Source organism: Daucus carota, chromosome 3, assembly GCF_001625215.2.
Source record: "Daucus carota subsp. sativus chromosome 3, DH1 v3.0, whole genome shotgun sequence".
Classification (NCBI taxonomy): Eukaryota; Viridiplantae; Streptophyta; class Magnoliopsida; order Apiales; family Apiaceae; genus Daucus; species Daucus carota.
In genome coordinates, this window is record NC_030383.2 from 9,272,189 (window position 1) to 9,291,635 (window position 19,447).

A 19,447-nucleotide genomic window follows, 5' to 3' on the forward strand; every position below is an offset into this window, starting at 1 on the left:
GTAAATAATAAAGTAGTGTGAAAATTAGGGCTGTCAAACGAATAATTCAGATACGGATATGCTTATATCCATATCCGTAATTGTCAGATTCGGATACGGATAATATTTTCTTTACTTCGGATACGGATAATATTCGCTTTTACTCAGATACGAATGCAGATATTTCGGACGGATGTCAATTTTTTTGATGGCCCTTCGTATTGACAATGATTTTAGAACTATTTTTTACGACTAAACTCAACTAATATTATATATGTATAAAATATTTGTATAATTATATAAATTTTGTATAAATGTATTATCTAATGCATATACACACGCCACAAGCTATTAGAATATATTTTTAATTATATATAATTATATATACATATATTCTATATATATTTAATATTATATATAAATTTAATTTCAGATTCGGATACGGATAATATCCGTTTTTTCTCGGATATGAATGCGGATTTTTAGGACGGATAGCAGATCTTTCGAATTTTTTTTGACAGGTGTATCACACAAAAAAGAGTAATTTGCTGGTTGCCCTGAAAACTTCAGGGGCCAGGCTAAGACCATCTCCAAGACCACACCCATACTATGAAATACCAAAATGACTACTCTTCACTGGTTCATTCATAGTGATAGCTCCTCTAAGATGTAGCTTTTCTATTCAAGCTAATGATAGCACCTCTAAGATATGGCTTTTCTATGCTAATCATTCACCACTCATCCCACTTATTCAAGAAGTCATTCCACATCGATTCAGCAACTGAATCACGGAAGGCTGATGCAAGTTGTTCTTGTATAGGCATGCCCATGTGCATATCAGGCTGATCATCAGGATCAGGTAGTTCTTCAGTAATCCCACCTTCAACACTAGCAAATAACCAGTCATTTCTTTCCTCATGTCGGATAAGATTATGAATGACACATGCAGCAATAACTATATCTCTTTGCGTATGAAAAGCATATTGAGGCGCAAGTTTGAGAATGGGAAATCTTGTTTTCAGAACATCAAAAGACCTCCTAATGGCCTTTCGCAAGGATGAGTGCCTGTGGTTAAAGAGCTCCTTTGCATTCCTCGGTAATTGATTAGCACCTACATATTCATGTAGTTGGGAACGAATTCCATGATATGGAGCTATAAACCCTTCCATGTTCAAGTAACCCGAATCAACAAGATAGTACTTACCTGTATTATAGAAAAGATATACTCGGACAATAAGGTATTTCTAACCAATAAACATATCAAAGACAACACACATATAGCAAAAAATAAATGATATTCACAACCTTCTGGTATTGGTGGAAAGTTCTGATCTGGATCATCAAGGACAGCCCTCAATACACGAGAATCTGCAGCTGACCCTTCCCAGCCAGGATAGATAAATATAAACTGGAGATCAAATGTACAAGCTGCTAGCACATTCTGCGACAAGTCGCCTTTCCAGTTACGAAAACGCGATTGATCTTTGGCTGGTACATGTGCAGGTATGTGCATGCCATCGATGACACCTATGCAATCCTGGAATGGATAGTGAGGTGGATTAACATACTGATATGCCTTCAAGTAATGGAAGAAAGTATTTATGTATAAACCTTAAAGTATGGGTAAAATCTACTGCTGGCAAGAATTTCTGGAGGAGTAGAGACTGGCGGTTGCTGAAGGAACTCGCGAGACAAGGACTTGATTGCCTTTAACACATTGTTAAAATGCCTGCTTATTGTTTCCCCAGAGTGCTGGAAACGCTCCTGTATTACTCGGTTACGTTCATTGTGGCCAACTATATTCAAGAATATAGCCAACTGCTCCTCTATCATAACACCCGATGTGTCCCGTAGCATGCCTCTCTGACGAAGGCTCTCCGATAACTTGAGGAAAACATGCTTATCCATCCGAAGCATTTCACGACTATAATCATCACATCCATTTAGTACTTCAGTCATAAACCCTTTACCAGCAGGAGATATACTTCGACGAGGCTGTTTAGTAATACTATTATAGTAATAGTAGCCAGCAGCTGCTGCAACAAGTTCCATCTCGTCTAACTCCAAATCACAGTCATCCATGTTGGCTTGTGTATCTGTATTACAACGATACAAATAGAACATGTGGAACATATACAATTCAGTAGCATACAAAGAAAACCACTCATAAATCATCTTTAACCAGTTTGGCAGCTTATTAAACAAAAAATATATAAAATAAAAAATTCCTTCCCCATTTAAAGACAAGCTAAAAACAGAGGCATATATCATGTAGAAATTACTAAATCGTATGTCAACCCTACACACTAGAAGAAAGTTACCCAGTGGCCAACTATGCTATGGTAACAGAATCTAATAAAGGTCCTAAATAAAAGGGAAAGTTCAATTAAATATTCCGGACAGCTACACTAGAAGCATTAAAGCTGTTCAGTAGCCATGACAATCACTTTTCACTCTTCAAAGATATGAAAGTTTCTCCAGAGCTAGGATTTTTAAATAGATCCAGAAGTGAAAAAGTTGAGGTGATGATCAACATGTTGCATCTCATCTAAAACTTCTATGAAATTGCTAAAAGAAAACCGTTCCTCATTCTTCATTGTTGCAGTTGCCCACATCCTGGTGACACCAGTAGCCTTTACACCCTCTTCCAAAGACTGAAACCTGGTGCCGCAGTATGACAATATTAATGCCCATCCAACAGACATGACTGACCAAGGACTTGGGTCCCAAACTCCCAACTGCCTTTACTTTAACGCTAGTAATTCAATACTCTATTGTTGCCATACTACCCATATCAAATTCATAGACCAACATGCAAACACATACGAAATGTCAAATCGAAAAGAAAAATGTTATTTACCAACATCATTTATTTTACAAATGACGGTAAAGAAGAAGTTGGTGCCTATGTGGGTAAGATAAGCATAAACCTATATACCCACCTTATAAAAAAAAGCATGTTGCCCCTAAGCTTAAAACTCATTACCCCGACCTCCTTCATACCAAGATAAGTGTCTCCTTCACTCTGCAGCTTTGCATTACTACAGTACGATTTACACTAAATTGGGTGGTTTAGCTTTTGCAAGATAATTAGTAAGAATGAAAAAGAATTTATCGGTATAATTGCTACTAGAATTCACCCTGTGAAGGACAGTAAAGGGCATCAAAAAAAGTATTGTACATAGTAATCGAGTTTCTGTATAATCTTTAATCGTTATATAATTTCATATTTACGACCTTGATCAGGTCATGTGCGAGTAAAAAGCATTAGGTAATATAACCCATAAACCATCTTCTTCCAGTGACTTCTACTTATTAACAAGTGTTCTGCTTTAATGTGAGAGTAGGTCAGATTATTAGTAGTTAAGATTGTGAAAAATGATAAGAGGATGGCACTAGAACTACTTAAACAAAAATTCAAAATTGTAACCCAGCTGGGTGACCACAATCAGGCATGACAGAAATAGAGCTGTGTTGAAAACAAAAGATGAGCTGTATAGTAAGAACAAAATAATATAATTTCCTAAAGATCTCCCATGGGAGGGGAAGATAGGGGGAGAGAGAGAGAGAGAGCTGGGGGGAGAGGGAGGGAGAGAGAGAGAGAGAGAGAGCGAGGGAGGGAGGGAGAGCGAGGGAGGGAGAGAGAGAGAGAGAGAGAGAGAGAGAGAGAGAGAGAGAGAGAGAGAGAGAGAGAGAGAGAGAGAGAGAGCTGGGGGGAGAGGGAGAGAGAGAGAGAACGCAATGAGGCCAAGAGGAGGCATGTCTTGTTAAAAGTTGTACTAGAAAAACCAATTTCAATACAATCTATACAAACCTGCAACAAACACTACGCACAGAGATCCTCCTATGTGTATAATGTGGGTGTAAATGAAGAAAACATCCAAGGAAATGAAACCCTAGAGATGAAACCTAAGCTATGTGCAAAGAAATAAATCGATGAAAGTGAATTATATACTCATATATCCCGAGCCAAAACAACTAAACTTTTCTTATGTATGTACCTTCCGATGATTTTCTGGCGAAAATTGGGTTCAGTCTCTTCCGGCGCCGCTGCTTCAGTGTTTTAATTGGGATTATTAGAGCATCTTCGATGGGCTCCTCAAACAAGCTCCTAACTCCAAAATTTAAAAGGAAATGAAAAATTAGAGCTCCAATGGGCTCTTAGTAGCTCTTTAAAAATTTAAGAGCTTGCTCTCTCTCTTTTCTTTTAAAGAGCATCTAGGTGCTTCTAACTAATTTTTATTGAATAAAATAATCACCTATTTTTCTTTCTATCCACTTTTCTCTAATTCTCTCTCCAACTTTTCTCTCAAACAATAATAAAATATGAGTTTTTTTCGACAAAATGCAAATTCACTCCATTAAATTAAAACAAGTCTAGTCGGGACAGATCCCCAACTGACAATGCAATCAGGTTAATAAACAATAAAACGAGCTAAACAAATAGCCGCATTGTTTCCAGACTGCTTAACACAATGAATCCAATGATTCTTGAAATTGAAAATGAATACAAAAGCTTCTCGAGTAATCCAGCCTACATCAATCCCGAAAATGGTAGCTTCACAATTGACCTTCACAATAGCTCCATGGCTGTTGCGGTGTTCAGACGACTCAGTTGTAAAAACTAAGCAATGAGGAACAAGAATCCTCGAATAATGAACAACTATAATTTGTGAAAGGTGAGCACATGCGATCACCACCGTTCCAAGCATACCCCAGCTATCTACATGCCGGGAGCCAGCAGCAAGTATAAAGAGCATGGTTGGAGTCGTCACGATATTCAATGTATTAACTTACTAGGAGCCATATATTATATTATTTTTTAGAGAAGAAGTTAAGAGCACCATTGGAGATGCTCTTAGTCTGCTGCCTTAAAACACCCTCACTTGTAATTTTTAATGACTAAGAGCATCTCCAAGAGCCTCCTTGTTGGCTTCTAAATATAATATAAAAAATGTGGCTCTTAGTAATTTAGGACAAAGCTAAGAGTGTAAACTCCAACAATACTCTCTACATCTCTTCTCTATTTCATATTTTATTCATATATTGGGCTCCACTATAACAAAAGAGAGGGAAAGATGGAGGTTGATTGGAGGGAAGGATTTTTTTATTGTGAAAAAATAAGTTAGGAGCCATGTGGTGGCTCTTAACTTTGAGGAGAGAGGAGAGAGAAACAAGAGACTCTTAAGATTTAAGAGCCACTTAAGAGTCTCTTGGAGCAATATTTTGCTTCTCCCCCCTCAAATCTCAAGTTAGGAGTCTAAATGAAGAGCCTCTTGGAGATGCTCTAAAAGCATCTCCAACGGGCTCCTCAAACAAGCTCTTAAGTCTAAATTTTAGGAGGATATGAAAAATTAAAGCTCCAATGGGCTCCTAGTAGCTCTTTAAAAATCTAAGAGCTTCCTCTCTCTCCTTTCTTTTAAAGAGCATCTACGTGCTCCTAACTTATTTTTATTAAATAAAATAATCATTTCATTCTATTTCTATTCACTTCTCTCTAATTCTCTCTCAAACAATAATGAAATATGAGTTAAGAGCAAGTATAAAGAGCATGGTTGGAGTTGTCACGACGTTCAATGCATTAACTTATTAGGAGCTACATATTATATTATTTTTTAAAGAAGGATTTAAGAGCACCAGAGATGCTCTAAATATCTCAATATCTTTTATAAACAAATAATATATATATGTTTTATTTGAATCCATCCACTTTTTTGTCATAATTTTTGTTGGAATGTTTGAATTAAAGAAATATATCTAACTTGTGTGTTTTCAAATGAATACTCTGTTTCACTTGCTGATTATATTTTTCAATATTTCCAACGTAACTCATTTTGTATTCAAAAACCATTATTTCATATGACTTTTTCTCCACAAAATTTTTTAATAATTTTTCATTTCATTTTTTCTTCATTTATTTCGACCAAATTTCAATAAACTGGACCGCGGTATCTTACACGTGTTAGCTCACCAATTTTTTACCAGTATTATTTTTAAGGGAAATCTACAAAACTACCTACCTTTTCTTTAATTATTTACAAAAATACTACCTTCCAGAATTATTTTTAAAAATACCTTTTCATAAAATTGTTTTTTCAAAAATACTGTTTGCAACTTTTGCAACCTCATTTGCAACTAGCCAGCCGTGTTGCAACCTCTTTTGCAACTTCATCTGCAACTGAATTTCTGATTTCAAGTTCCAGTTTTCAAATGTCGTTTTCGACCTCATTTTCGGAATCGATATATATATATATATATATCGATTCCGAAAATGAGGTCGAAAACGACATTTGAAAACTGGAACTTGAAATCAGGATTTGTAATTGCATATATGGTTGCATATGGTTGTATTCAGTTGCATATGGTTGCATTCAGTTGATTCTATTGTAATCTAATGGCCCCGCCAGGGGCACACCATACATCTGTTGTTACTTACAGTTTTCAGTTGCATTTAGTTGCAACTGAGGTTGCAAAAGTTGCAACTGCAGTTGCAACCTCATTTGCAACTTTTGCAACCTCATTTGCAACTTACAGTTTTCAGTTGAACTAGTTGCAATTGCAGTTGCAACAGTTGCAACTTTCCATTTTTATTTGCAACTTTTGCAACCTCATTTGCAACTTTTGCAACCTCATTTGCAACTTTTACGGCTGCGCCGCCCAAGGTTGCAACAGTTGCAACAGTTGCAACTTTCCATTTTTATTTGCAACTTTTGCAACCTCATTTGCAACTTTTGCAACCTCATTTGCAACTTTTACGGCTGCGCCGCCCAAGGTTGCAAATGAGGTTGCAAAAGTTGCAAATCGTATTTTTGAAAAAAAATTTTTATGAAAAGGTATTTTTAAAAACAATGAAAAAGATGGTAGTATTTTTAAAAAAATGATTTTACAGATGGGTATTTTTAAAAAGATCCCTATTTTTAAAAGTTAGTATTTTCAATATAAATTCTTGTTGTTAAAACATCAACGGAGCACCTTTCAAATTGTTATTTTTATAATCATATTTGTGTTACCTTATTTTTCAAAACAAGTTACAAAAAGAATATGAAATATTTATTTTTTTTCAAATTCACCCAAAAACATCCAGGCAACTATTTTTCATATTTTTTATTAAATTATTATTTATCCATGATGTGTTTGGATGAACTTGAAAAGAAACACACATTTTACTATTTTTCTATAAATAATTATTTATTTCCAAGAAATAAGCTAAAATAAAAAAGGACATAAATATATAACATTAATGTTATGAAAGGCAACTTTAAGGAAAAGTGGTTTGGAATTACAAAATACAAGAATTATAAAATTTAAGTCGCAAGCTATAAAAACAAAAAAATAAATTAAGTATTCACGTGTGATTGGGTAAAATTTAAAAGTTACAATTGGTAATTAACTCCAGTTCTTGTGTTTCAGTTAAATGATTAACAAAAATGTGTTTTAGTTGTTTAAAAAAAAAGTGTTTTTAGTTTACTCATGCACGAGAATTTAGAATTTATTAGTTAAACATTTCACTCCAATCTCAAGTTCGCATGGTATGCCACTAAATCACATTGTTGGGAAGAAAAAAAAAAAACTAAATCACATTTGGAAATTGGAAGTTTTATAAAAAGAGCACGATACTGAAGATCTGAGTAGCTATCAAAACACTGCTGCAAGTTAAAAGGAAAGGAACATCTATGAAAAAAGACCGCCATTTTACAAAGCTATATACCATCCCGACTTTTGCTTCAAAAATCCAGTCCATTCTATAATTCTTCAGGACTTGGACTAGATCCAAGTCAAGAATTGGCATTATATATTGGTTCAGTTCGGTATCTCCTTTCGACATATGGCCTTTTTTGTAACATAACACCTTTCAAATATTCAAATATTATGAATACTGTCCGGATCATCTTATTGCTTACACTTGAATATTGATCAACTGAAAATCCTAGGTAAATATAGGCTGAAACAATGTGAAATCTCTATTGTACACAACCACAACAATGAGATATGGTGGTTGTCCAAAACAACAAAATGTACATCATGTAGGCTGCCGGGGAAAAGGGAAGTTCATTCATTCCAAGCTTTTAAGAAGCCTGAACAAACCAGCTGCCTCCCTGATCCGTGAGAACTCGATACAGAAAGCTTGCACTTCTATGAAAAGATCATGAACTGCAAAAACCACCATTGTAAATTGTAATTGTTAGTAGTCTTAAGTCGTTATAATGAGCCTTTAAAAAAGGTAGATTTTATTATCTTTATCATCTGGCCAGCACATTAGAAAGCAGTCATATCAACAAAGATTTTAGCATAAAGTATCAGATCAACCACAATTTCAAGTAGTTGTTTTGTTTCCCATTCTCACAAGTGTATATATACATATATAGCATTATAGCAGCAGGATATTTTTCACAGAAAATAATAATATGACCTCAGACAAGAAAACAATAATATGACAGTCATATCAAAAACAACTGAATCTTATGTTTTGAAAATTCATTCCGGCTAAATGGTATGAAAAATTCCCAACTGCTTGCTAGTTCTTTTACCAACATTATAAACCTACTACCTAGCATGAACTGCTAGAGGAAGAAAATAAAATTTCAAAGGAGTCATTCAGACAAAGTGATTAACCAAAACCAAAAGCCTTTACTGGTTTTTTACGATGAATAACACTGTACTTTCTTTCTGCTAATTAAACCTTACTCTTTATATTACAAAGTCATCACATCTTTTAGTATTGGGGAGGGAGGGAATCAAGCTCTAAACCTCTTTTAGTATTAGGAGTGCCTTTAACACCTTCTGGTGTTTGGGCTCTCCATGATTATCGAACACTGCAAGCTTCTTCTCTCTCTTCTTTTTTTTTTCCAAAGCCTACACTGCACTCTTTTGTTGCTAATTAACACTGTACTATGTCCTTTGAACGCATTAATATTGAATCTGTAATTTTAACAGCCGAATAAGATAAAATAATCAAATGTTTGACATATATTATTTCCTGGTTTGTACATGTTCACAAAAAAATCAATTCAGCTTTACTATAATAAAATCTCAAATTATCGAAAGCAAAATGCTACTTGTACATTTGGTAGTTATCAGTAAATAATCTGACAGTTTTATATTGTTGCTAGTCCTCCCACTATATATTTCCTATTGCCCTGTATACAATAAGATGTGTGATTGCCTCAAAGTATCAGGGAGTATATACTTTAATGCAATATAATCCAGAAAGCTTTTAGTAAAAATTTGATTGCACATATGCATTCTTCATACTATATCGGGAAAAAAACCTTTATACAATAACTTTACACTCTCACTTCTACTCAGATTCCACATATAGAGTTGGGAACATCAAGCTTTCTGCTTCCATGTGTCATATGTGATAACTATATGTAAATAAAATGAACAGAAAGTAACTGGTCGAGTCATGAGTGCCTTACCGTTGATAATTTTGTTGCGTATCAGGCTCTGCAAGAAAACACATACAAGCCTCACAAGTCTGTTCTGCATGTACTTATCCTGAGAGAGAAATTGTATTAGCTAGGAAGAGAGAAAGAAATAAGAAATACAGTAACAAACAACTAAACAAGAATAGAGAAAGATGTGAGAAGGAAGAGAAGTTATAAACAGAATAAACAAGTATAAAGTGCATAACCCATGTCTCAGTTGTGGCTTTCATGTACATGGCCTGGGCAACAAGCAGAAAACTAATCCTTATATTACATTACGATCTTCTAAATTCTGCCTCACCCCCTCACAAGTTCTATTACAATTATTCCATACATGTATGTCTTTCAAAAGCTGGGTGTCTCAACAGAACCATCTCTACTCCTTGGGGGTAGGGGCAAGGTGAGTTACAACACTGGATAGTTCCCTTAGTTTATATCCTCTATAAACAGAAATTTTTGGTACTTAAAGCAAGTATATTGACTAACAAGAGAACAGAGAGTAAAAATAGAAGGAAAAAAATATTCAGAGTATGAAATCATATGAAGAATCAATCTAACTGACACTAATTTCAACTAGGCAGTCATCAACAGAGATTGCACGAGTAAGAAATTTCTTCCCCTTTAATTTGCAACTGTTAGTATCATCCCTTCAGCTATAATTTAGCTACAATTGAACACACTTCCTCTTTAACATGTGTAAAGTAGTTATTTAGATATAATATCAACACACTGAAAGCCACTGCAAATGTCTTGATTGTACAATTTTAAACTATTTTTTCTTTTCCTGTCCACAGTTCATTCAGATTAGTAGATTACGGAGGACCACAACATGAGGGCTGGAAACAAAGCCTTCACCTCCCAGTTGAATGTTTGTTAACAAATGAGACGAGGCATAAACTTTTTAGTAGACTTACAATTAAGGTTAATAGCATATGAAGGTCCTACCAAGAGCTATTATGCCGCAAATTAGTCCAAGATAGTGAAAATTAAACAAATAGATTATTACTAAAAAGAGCTGCCGCAAATTAGTACAAAATAGTGAAAATTAAACAAATTGATTATTAATTCGAGTTAAGTAATACCTTAATGTTCTCACAGGATGATATGCAATTAGTTATGTACATGTGTACAAATTCAGTTGGGAGGTCAACAGCTGTAGTAAGTCGGTTGACAACTTCCATTGAATGAAGACTCATGTCCATGTTAACGAGAACTGTGAAGTACCTGAACTAATCGAACATATATTAAACAACTAATATGAAACATTATACTGAGAAAGTAATCAGGAATAAAAAGGATAAGGAACATACTCTGAAATCTCAGTTGAATGAATCATCTTGGTCAGGACTTCAACAGCAATTAAAGGATTATTCTCCACCAATTCCTGTAAGCAAAATAGGAGGCCTTAATATATAAAGAAGTGTCAGTTATTAGTATGATAACGAAAGCAAGATAGAGTAAAACATACCGGTAACTTTTTTGGTGTCAATCCTGAGTGATATACAATCTTTGGATCGCTAACCAACTCAAACAGAACTCTCTTTAAAATATTTATTGAAAAACATCAATGTCAATGTCAGATAAAATAGTGAATCCAGATAAAGATTTAGTGAAACAGTACAGTATAATACAAAAACAATGATGAGAGGGAGACCTCTTGTTGAGTAGGCGCAAGTGGCCCCTTTAACGCTTTCGCAATTAAATCACGTACTACAGCCCCTTTGCTGGTATCAGCACACATTCCATTATCCCATAAAAGCTCATGATGGTTATCAGGGTTGAGCCAAACTAGCTGCAAGAAAGTCAACAAAAGTAAGGTCAGTGTCTCAGTCAAGCAGATTGACTTCACAAAGTATTGGTGACCAACATCTCACTTCATCATACTGTACTGGGAGCCTTGGCGGACGAGGCCTTATCCACTGAGGACCCAATCCTTGAAATGAAAAATTCTCCAGCAACCCAGCAGCTGTTTCATTTCTATCACCAGCTCCAATTTTTGGCTGGACTCCAGGCTGCAGGTCAAACCTAAATTGTAATTCAAATGATACAGAAGTTAGTAACAATCAAACAGAACAGAAATACTTAGAGCATGTAAATATAAATTTTCGTGACGAGCAAAAGTCCTACTCAGATGAGTTGACATCACAACCACGGGGTACATCAGGGTCTGGCACCACATTTTTGACAGAGATGCTCTTAAATAAGCAATGATCTTGTTCTGGATTTATTTTCTCACAAAATTGCTGCTGCAACTGCTCACGTGGCGGGAATGCCTGAAACCAGATCCCAAACAGTAAAATGCATTGTTGATCATTTAAACATCCTAAGTAAAAGTGCAGGACAATACCATCATAAGTTCGTGTTAGTTTAGCAGGTCAAACTATGCGAGTTTGGATCGTGAACCAGATTTGACCACTTATTTTCTCAATCAAATAAAATGTACAAAAAATAGATGTGAACCTTTAAAGACATTAATGCAATTTGAACCAATTGGCTTCAGAACTTTGGCGATATACTCAACCAAACTGCTAAAAAATGCTTTTCCGTTCTTTTCTAATACCTACTCATTTTCTTTACAAAACTCTTGCTTAAATCTCCATGTATGTTCTCCAATAATCTAAATCAGCACACAGGAATTTTGGGTTTTCTTCTCCAACAATCCAACCCAGGGTTAAAACTGAGATCCTGATAAGCGCTTCTATATACAAACTGTTTGAGATAAAATTGGGATTGACCCATTATCTTAAAAATCCATCAGAAAATCCCACCTGTATGTCAAGATCCACTACACATTTAGCAATATGATCCTGATGTTAGCTAGAAATGAAACTGATCCAATAGCTTCAAAGCTTAATCTAAATGTGCACGCTTTTCTGATTGCATGAGGAACCATCATGCACTGGGGCATCTTGGAGATTACTTGAATAAAATACTTAATATATAACAAAGGTTATATTTGCATTCAAATGTAGATGAACACAGTTCCAGATAATTTAGTCTTTTTATCATACTTTATATCCATGACTCCTGTGCATGTGAAGTGATAACTGGGGAGTCCTAAAGATAGATAGTTCAAACCAAGCATAGTCACTGACCCATTAGCAAAGCCCCTAACTCTTTTGAAGTTCAGGACCATCTAGATAGAAATTCACAAACATGAGCAGATGTAATATGAAACAAAATCTCCAGTCAATTAGACTGCAGCATAACTTACATGCGATGCAATATCAAAACATTTTATGTAGTCCGAGGCAGTCTGCTTAAGAACCTGGATAGATAAGACATTAATAATGAGAATCATGGACAGGGAAAAAGGAAATTTGGGAAACGAAAGAGACAACAGGAAGAAAGGTATATATGTCGCTAGATAATATTCAAAATAAAAGAAACAGGAGCTTGACATATAAACTTTATGAAGTCTAGCAAGAGCCGAGAAGCAAGAAACTTCAGGGAAATTATATTTAAGGTCTGAACGAGGTTTTAACAATCAGGAAATGGTCACAAGAATCATAGGCTAGTAAACAAACCTAATATAATATTGGAGTCATATGAGCTAACTAGAGTAGAGGGTATCGCAAGCCTGTACTCACTGCAGGAATAGTAATTGGACAGGTAATCTAAAGTACATACTTCTGTAATTCGAGAAAGGAGAACTATAATAGGTGATTGTTGTTAAAGTTTCTACTTGTAAGCTGTATTTTAGAACAATAGGAAGCACCCGAGGAATAATTACTTCAAGTACATTGTTGAAAAATTGGTAACACAACTGCATAGCTATGGCATTGGCAGGAGAAGAGAACCTCTTTAATACTTGTAGAGCCGGAGGACCCTAATAACTGGAGTATAAATGCCCTTTCAAATTTCTCAGCATCATTATCACTGGCTGCCTGCAACCCCAAAATTTACAAAGCAAAAAAATATTTCAGATAGTGCCATCTGTATAACAATTAAGATTTTTCTCCATATACCAACTTCTGGAATAAACATTAGTAACCAATTAGAAAATGTCTTAGCATTTTATAATCAGAAAACACATACATTATCAGCCATCAAGACATAAGTTTTTTCAAAAGATGAAGAATAAATCACATACATCTACAAGCAAAGAAATAAATGGGTTTGATGAAGGCCTTTGGGAGGAGTAAGCCTGATATAGTATAGCATATGCCACCAAGCGTTGTGAAGATCTGAGCACTGATTTATCCTGCATAAATTCAAATATAAAGAAGCAACCCATGATTTTCTAAAAACAAAGATCATAGATAATCAGCAACTCTCAAAAGCAAATAAATAAGAAACATCTACAGGAAATTCAGATGACCCAGAAGAGGGAACAGCTTCCGCAGTTCTGTCCTCGAAACCAACTATTTATGGGTATTTCGTAACAATGGGGACCAAGTTGATTTCATGTCATGAATTAAGCTTATTGTAATTGTAGCCTAGTGGATAGCCCTTTTGCTGACAGCAAGAGCTCGAGGGCTCAATAATCAGATTCAAGTCTATGTGCAAGTATATAAAATCTTTGTAATTGACCTCAAACCAAAAAACAAATATACACCTACTTATAACAATGTGTAACTGAACTGAAACCATCAATATCCTTACATTGACTCTGGTAATCGACGCTCCTCACTTTGTCTAACAATTTTTTTTAAAGGTATCCTCTTAATTTCACAACAAAACTCGTAACTCAGCATTCAACAACACAGTAAACAACATATAAATGTCTCGAAATGTTAAACCCTAAAAACCTAAACATCCACAATCGAATCAGTATCCACAAACAGCTGGCATCCAAAATCAATCCAATTAACACTAATTATACATACATGCGTGTGTTGCTGTATCTATACACGTATATAAAGAGACATATAAGCTAGATATATATGGGGAAATCGAGATTGCCTCAAGTAGGATAGCTAGCGAAGAGCAGAGTCTGAAGTGAAGTGACGCCGGAAAACTGGAGAAGAAATCGCCGGAGATCTGATCGAACGGGCGGAGGTCGCCGGAATTGAGTAGCGAGTAGAGCGTTTTGGAATCATCTCTGGAGATCATTGTCGCTCGTCACTTTGATTGATATTGCTGCTTGCCCCTCTTCGCTTGTGTTGTGACTGTGCTTTAGGCTTTTAAATGTGAATTATTATTCCTCCGGCTAAACTTATTTTTTTAATATAGAATATAGATAGATGTTTATTTATCTTTTTATAAATATAATATATAAATACTTATTTTTGGAAAAAAAGCAATCGAACTCTATTTTTTACTGAAATATTTTGTCAGATATGAAACACTTTTTTAACATTTGTATTCGCAAAAATATTAAAAGATTCATTTTCTTTAAAATATAGATATCTACTTTTTTTTATAAGTGATGAGCAGACACGTGATTATTATTGAAGAAAAATAGAATTTTATATTCCAATTTTATATTAGAAAGACAATATCAAAAAATTTATGCTATGTCTTCAGTAAAATATATAAAAAAAAAAGAATTTGTCATGTTTAATAGAATATGTGTCCATTGTTGTTGAGTCGCTCGACTAGTCGACGACCAATTGTTATGTGGAGGTCGACTGGGTATTTCTCAATGTTTCGCCCGACTGGTCTTCAACTAGTCGACTGGACAACCCAGTCGCTCGACTATGCTTTAATTTTAAATAAAACAACAGCCCAGCAAAAAGCCCGATACCCAGTTAAATAAAACCCTAGAAACGAATGCCCAGCAGCGTGGTTAGTCGCTGTTAGTCGCTTCTCCCGACTCCAAATCAGATTCCTCTCCTCTTCTTCTCTCCAGGTAAGCTCTACAATCTGCATCCTCTCCTCTTACACACACACACTTGTATATATACACAGTTACACGCACACACACTTATATACATACACAAAAACACAGTTATACAAACTTATGTAAACACTATTATACACACTGATACACACACATACTTGTATACACACACACACACACACACACACACACTTATATATACACTAATCAGTAGTCACTAGTTGTTGGCTTGTTGCAGTAGCTATTTTCTAATGTCAGTACACACACACACTTGTATAATCTGCAGAATGGCTGAGGCATCTAACGAGGCTGTTTATGATCCGTCTAATGACCCCAAAAGGAAGGCCCGATCTATTGATCCGGCCTGAAAATATGGATTTTGGCCAGATTTAAATAATGACCCCAAAAGGAAGGCCGGATTTGTGGGATGCCGTAGATGAAGCTTTGGATGCATCAAAAAATCTTAAGGTTCGTCGTAGTCGTAGGCGGGCTAGTGCATCTTCTCAAGTGGAAGATGATGTTGAGATGGAAGGAGAGGGGACACCAATTATATTGAATGACGATGATTTTGGTTATGAACCAAACACTAATAGTGAGAGAAATGATGAGATACGCGCAAGAGATAATATTTTGGATCTCTATGATGATGATATCTAAATTCTGCCATTCGTCCACTGCTTAGATTTGCAATTCTTCCCACTGCCCAGATTTGTTATTCTGCACACTCAGATTCTGCACTTAAAAGGGTCTAGAATTCTGCGGTTTTAAACTGCCCAGAATTCTGCAGTTTTAAACTGCCAATGCCCATATTTCTGCAGCTTGAAACTGCCTAGATTTCTGCAGTTTAAACTATGTTTCTGTTCAGTTTTTTTATTCAGTATTTCTTTTGTTTTAGTTGGCTTGCTGCAGTAGTATTGTGACAATTTATGGATTGAATTTGAATGTTTAATCATTGATAAGTAATCTCTTGTTTGGTACAACAGTTGGAAATTGCTATATTAGATTACATGTTTACATTATTTTCTTCTCTCTAGTCTTCTTTCAATTTTCTCGCGGTCTTTATCTTCGTAGGTTTAGGTCTTTAAGATCTCCTAGTCTCCTACAAGTATAAATAAGAGAAAAGGAGAAAAAGAATTGTTAGAATTGAGAATTTAGAAGTTAGAACACACATATATAATTTATTACACATATAAATACAAGTATATATAATACATAATTATATATTATTAATTTTATACCTTGTCGACTAGTGTCGACTAGTCTACGACTAGTAACGACTCGACTTGCCGGATAGTCCGGACGACTCGACTCGACTTACCGACGTAACAACCATGTCTGTGTCATTGTATTAATGTGTCGACTGGTAATATTTCACTAAATCACTGAAATTTTCAAGAAATTGTATATTTATCTATTTAATAAATAAATATTTTGGCTAGGAAGACAATATCCAAAATTTAACATCATGTCTTCAACAAAATCTATATTTTCCATATGTTTTTTCGGGTTTGATAGTATCTATATTATTATATTACGTGTCGACTAATAATATCTCACCAAATCATTGAAATTCCCGAGGAATTATATATTTTTCTATTTATTACCCACAATAAAGTCTTCGATATATATATATATATATAGTCTGATCCATACTCTTATTATATCAAAATATATTGGATAAAAGTTATGATTTATTACCGGTAAAAAGTCGGAATTATTAATATAAAATATTCTTATTAGCTTCAGCTGATTAATAAAAATATTTATATTAATTTACATTAGTTTACAGCTCGTGCAATGCACGAAACCTTTTAAATTATTCTATATTTTTTTAATATATTTAAAATGATGAAATAAATTTATATCAGTAATAAATCATAACTTTTAATAAAATAAAATATGAAATTATATTTTTTTATAAGTCAGAATTACTCGTGTAGTACCAAACTCTTGTATGGTTTATTTGGTTACATCTTATTTTTGATAGTTGACTTCGTGTTTGTTTAGCATCATTGTTATATTGTTTGCGACATCAATTTTTATGATCAATTTTTGTTAATCTTCCTGTATATGTATAACACATTCCTTACAAAACTGTATACTTATTTTTATCTCTACATATTAACAAAATTTCATATGATGATTGTTAAAGAGATAAAAGGAAAAGTTGATGAGCCTAGTGTGCAGTGGTTTATGTTCAAAATCTTCGTCTGTTTTATATTTAAAAGTTTTTGGTGTTGTCGTGGATGTTAAAAGTTCTGCTATGCGTAATATTTCTATATTTGTATATGAGGATTTTATATGTGACATTAACTTCTATTATAGTATTTTTACGTCTTTCTTATCTTTTATTTTATCGACATGTATTCGTATGGCAGTGTTCAATATACGTGACATCAATTTTAAAATATTAATATAGGGTTCTGCATTAGAACCTTAGTGGTTCTATTTTAAGCATCGGTTCTCTTTTGAGCGCGGCCCTATATTTATAATGTGTTTTATATTATATTATGATATCGGGTCGCACTCAAGAGAGAACCAATCCTTAATATAGAACCATGGAAACACTAAGGTTCCACTGCAGAACCCTGATCTAAATCTAAATACATGTTTTTTTCATCGTTGCGTGTGTTCAAAAATAATTTTAAAATATAATACATAGATATTGACATTTTTTTGCATGTGAAGTTCTGCTGCAGAATCCTAATTAATACTTAAGTTCTGCTGCAGAACTCTAACTAATACTTTAATAAGTTAAAAGTTCTATGGGTTTGTTTCCAATGGTTCTCACTTGAACATGACCCTTATTATATCTAAAATGATTTGTTCATTTTTCTAAAAGTTATGGTTTCAGAATTGAAATTGGTAGCCATAATTTGCTTCGAATTAAAAGAAGGAACCATAAACATGCAAGCAGAAAGCAGAAGACAGAATTTGTTTTGGACTAATAAAAGATGTTTGTGTTTGTTTCCCACATCAGGTGCTACTCTGGTCGTCGCTGAACTTCCATCTAAAATTACACTTATGAACACATTTTCTTTTATCATGTTTTTTCCGGATCAACATCCTTTTATTTTTCCCGCTTAACCAAACCAGGCCTTTTTCTGTATATGTGGGTCAAGCAATAATTTCTTTCTACCAAATTTGAATACGTTTTGAGATTTTTTGATTTATATAATTTCGTGATAACTGTTTTAATATGTGAGGATTAAACTTGACTTATTAATTTTAATATTGTGCATAATATTATTTTTGTTTAGTTTGTTATAGACCTGATATCAAGATTTTTTTAACATTGATGGGTTTTTAGCGTCGGTTAATCCTGGAAGGGCAAATGAAGTGTTAGTAAGTTAGTGAACTAGTGAGGTTATTTTTGGTGTGTTCGGAATCCACATTCACATGGATGAACCAAAACATAATATTTGTAAAAACGTATTCAATGAGATTTTGATGCATTGTGTGTAAATGTTGAACCTATATTATTTTTATCAAGAATACGCATAAAATAAAAATCACATTCAATATATTAAAATTTATGGACTAAACACTAATAGGCATGCATGACAAAATATAATCACACCATTATCATCATTGTCATCGTGAGAATTAACTATAACACAATTAATAATTTACACTAAGAAATTATCATGATGGGTCGGTCTAACATACTGCAGTCTTATATGTGTATAATTTATTAAATTTTCCACGTAAAAAATAAATTTTGAAATAATAAAATGACAGATTGTATATAATTTATTTATATATTTTTTACCTATAATTATATAAATATATAAATAACTATGAAATTGATTTTGAATTAAATAATTAACGTTGCTATTTAAAATTATAGCAAGCTATTATTTGAATTATTTTGTTGAGGTCAATTTAATCACTCATCATGTTACTATTTAAAATCATACAAAAGTTATTTATAAAAAGAATATTGAGATGCACCAATTTATATTTTAATTTGACCATCAAATCACAGAAATATTATATACTTAATTATGCATATAATATACGATAATTTATATAAATATTTACATTTTTAATTTCATTCAACTCATGTCTGTAGTAATAGTGGGATACAATTTTGCAATTTATTAAATTAGTTTACTTAAATCATTCTATGAAATGATTATGTTGTTTAATATATATAATGATTTATGTTACTAGTTTAGTTTTCCCTAGAATGTATCAAAGTAATTTGTAGTTTTTGTTCATAATTTGGAATGTGCATAGCATAGCAGAGGGT

General features: G+C 33.8%; 2 protein-coding genes across 2 annotated transcripts; both read right to left on the reverse strand.

Moving 5' to 3' along the window:
• Positions 1 to 413: 413 nt before the first annotated feature.
• Positions 414 to 4,866, reverse strand: LOC108210942 (uncharacterized). Its single transcript, XM_017382405.2, has 5 exons — positions 4,838 to 4,866; positions 3,981 to 4,055; positions 1,591 to 2,075; positions 1,285 to 1,516; positions 414 to 1,183 (listed from the first exon to the last, which is right to left on the reverse strand). Exons 3-5 carry the CDS (start codon positions 2,059 to 2,061, stop codon positions 711 to 713), a joined length of 1,176 nt encoding a protein of 391 aa, XP_017237894.1. The 5' UTR covers positions 2,062 to 2,075; positions 3,981 to 4,055; positions 4,838 to 4,866; the 3' UTR covers positions 414 to 710.
• A 2,766-nt stretch (positions 4,867 to 7,632) lies between these two features.
• Positions 7,633 to 14,551, reverse strand: LOC108215248 (uncharacterized). Its single transcript, XM_017387659.2, has 12 exons — positions 14,313 to 14,551; positions 13,501 to 13,611; positions 13,208 to 13,294; positions 12,622 to 12,675; positions 11,535 to 11,680; positions 11,282 to 11,432; positions 11,062 to 11,199; positions 10,876 to 10,947; positions 10,718 to 10,791; positions 10,490 to 10,631; positions 9,399 to 9,477; positions 7,633 to 8,130 (listed from the first exon to the last, which is right to left on the reverse strand). Exons 1-12 carry the CDS (start codon positions 14,460 to 14,462, stop codon positions 8,033 to 8,035), a joined length of 1,302 nt encoding a protein of 433 aa, XP_017243148.1. The 5' UTR covers positions 14,463 to 14,551; the 3' UTR covers positions 7,633 to 8,032.
• Between the last annotated feature and the right edge of the window lie 4,896 nt (positions 14,552 to 19,447).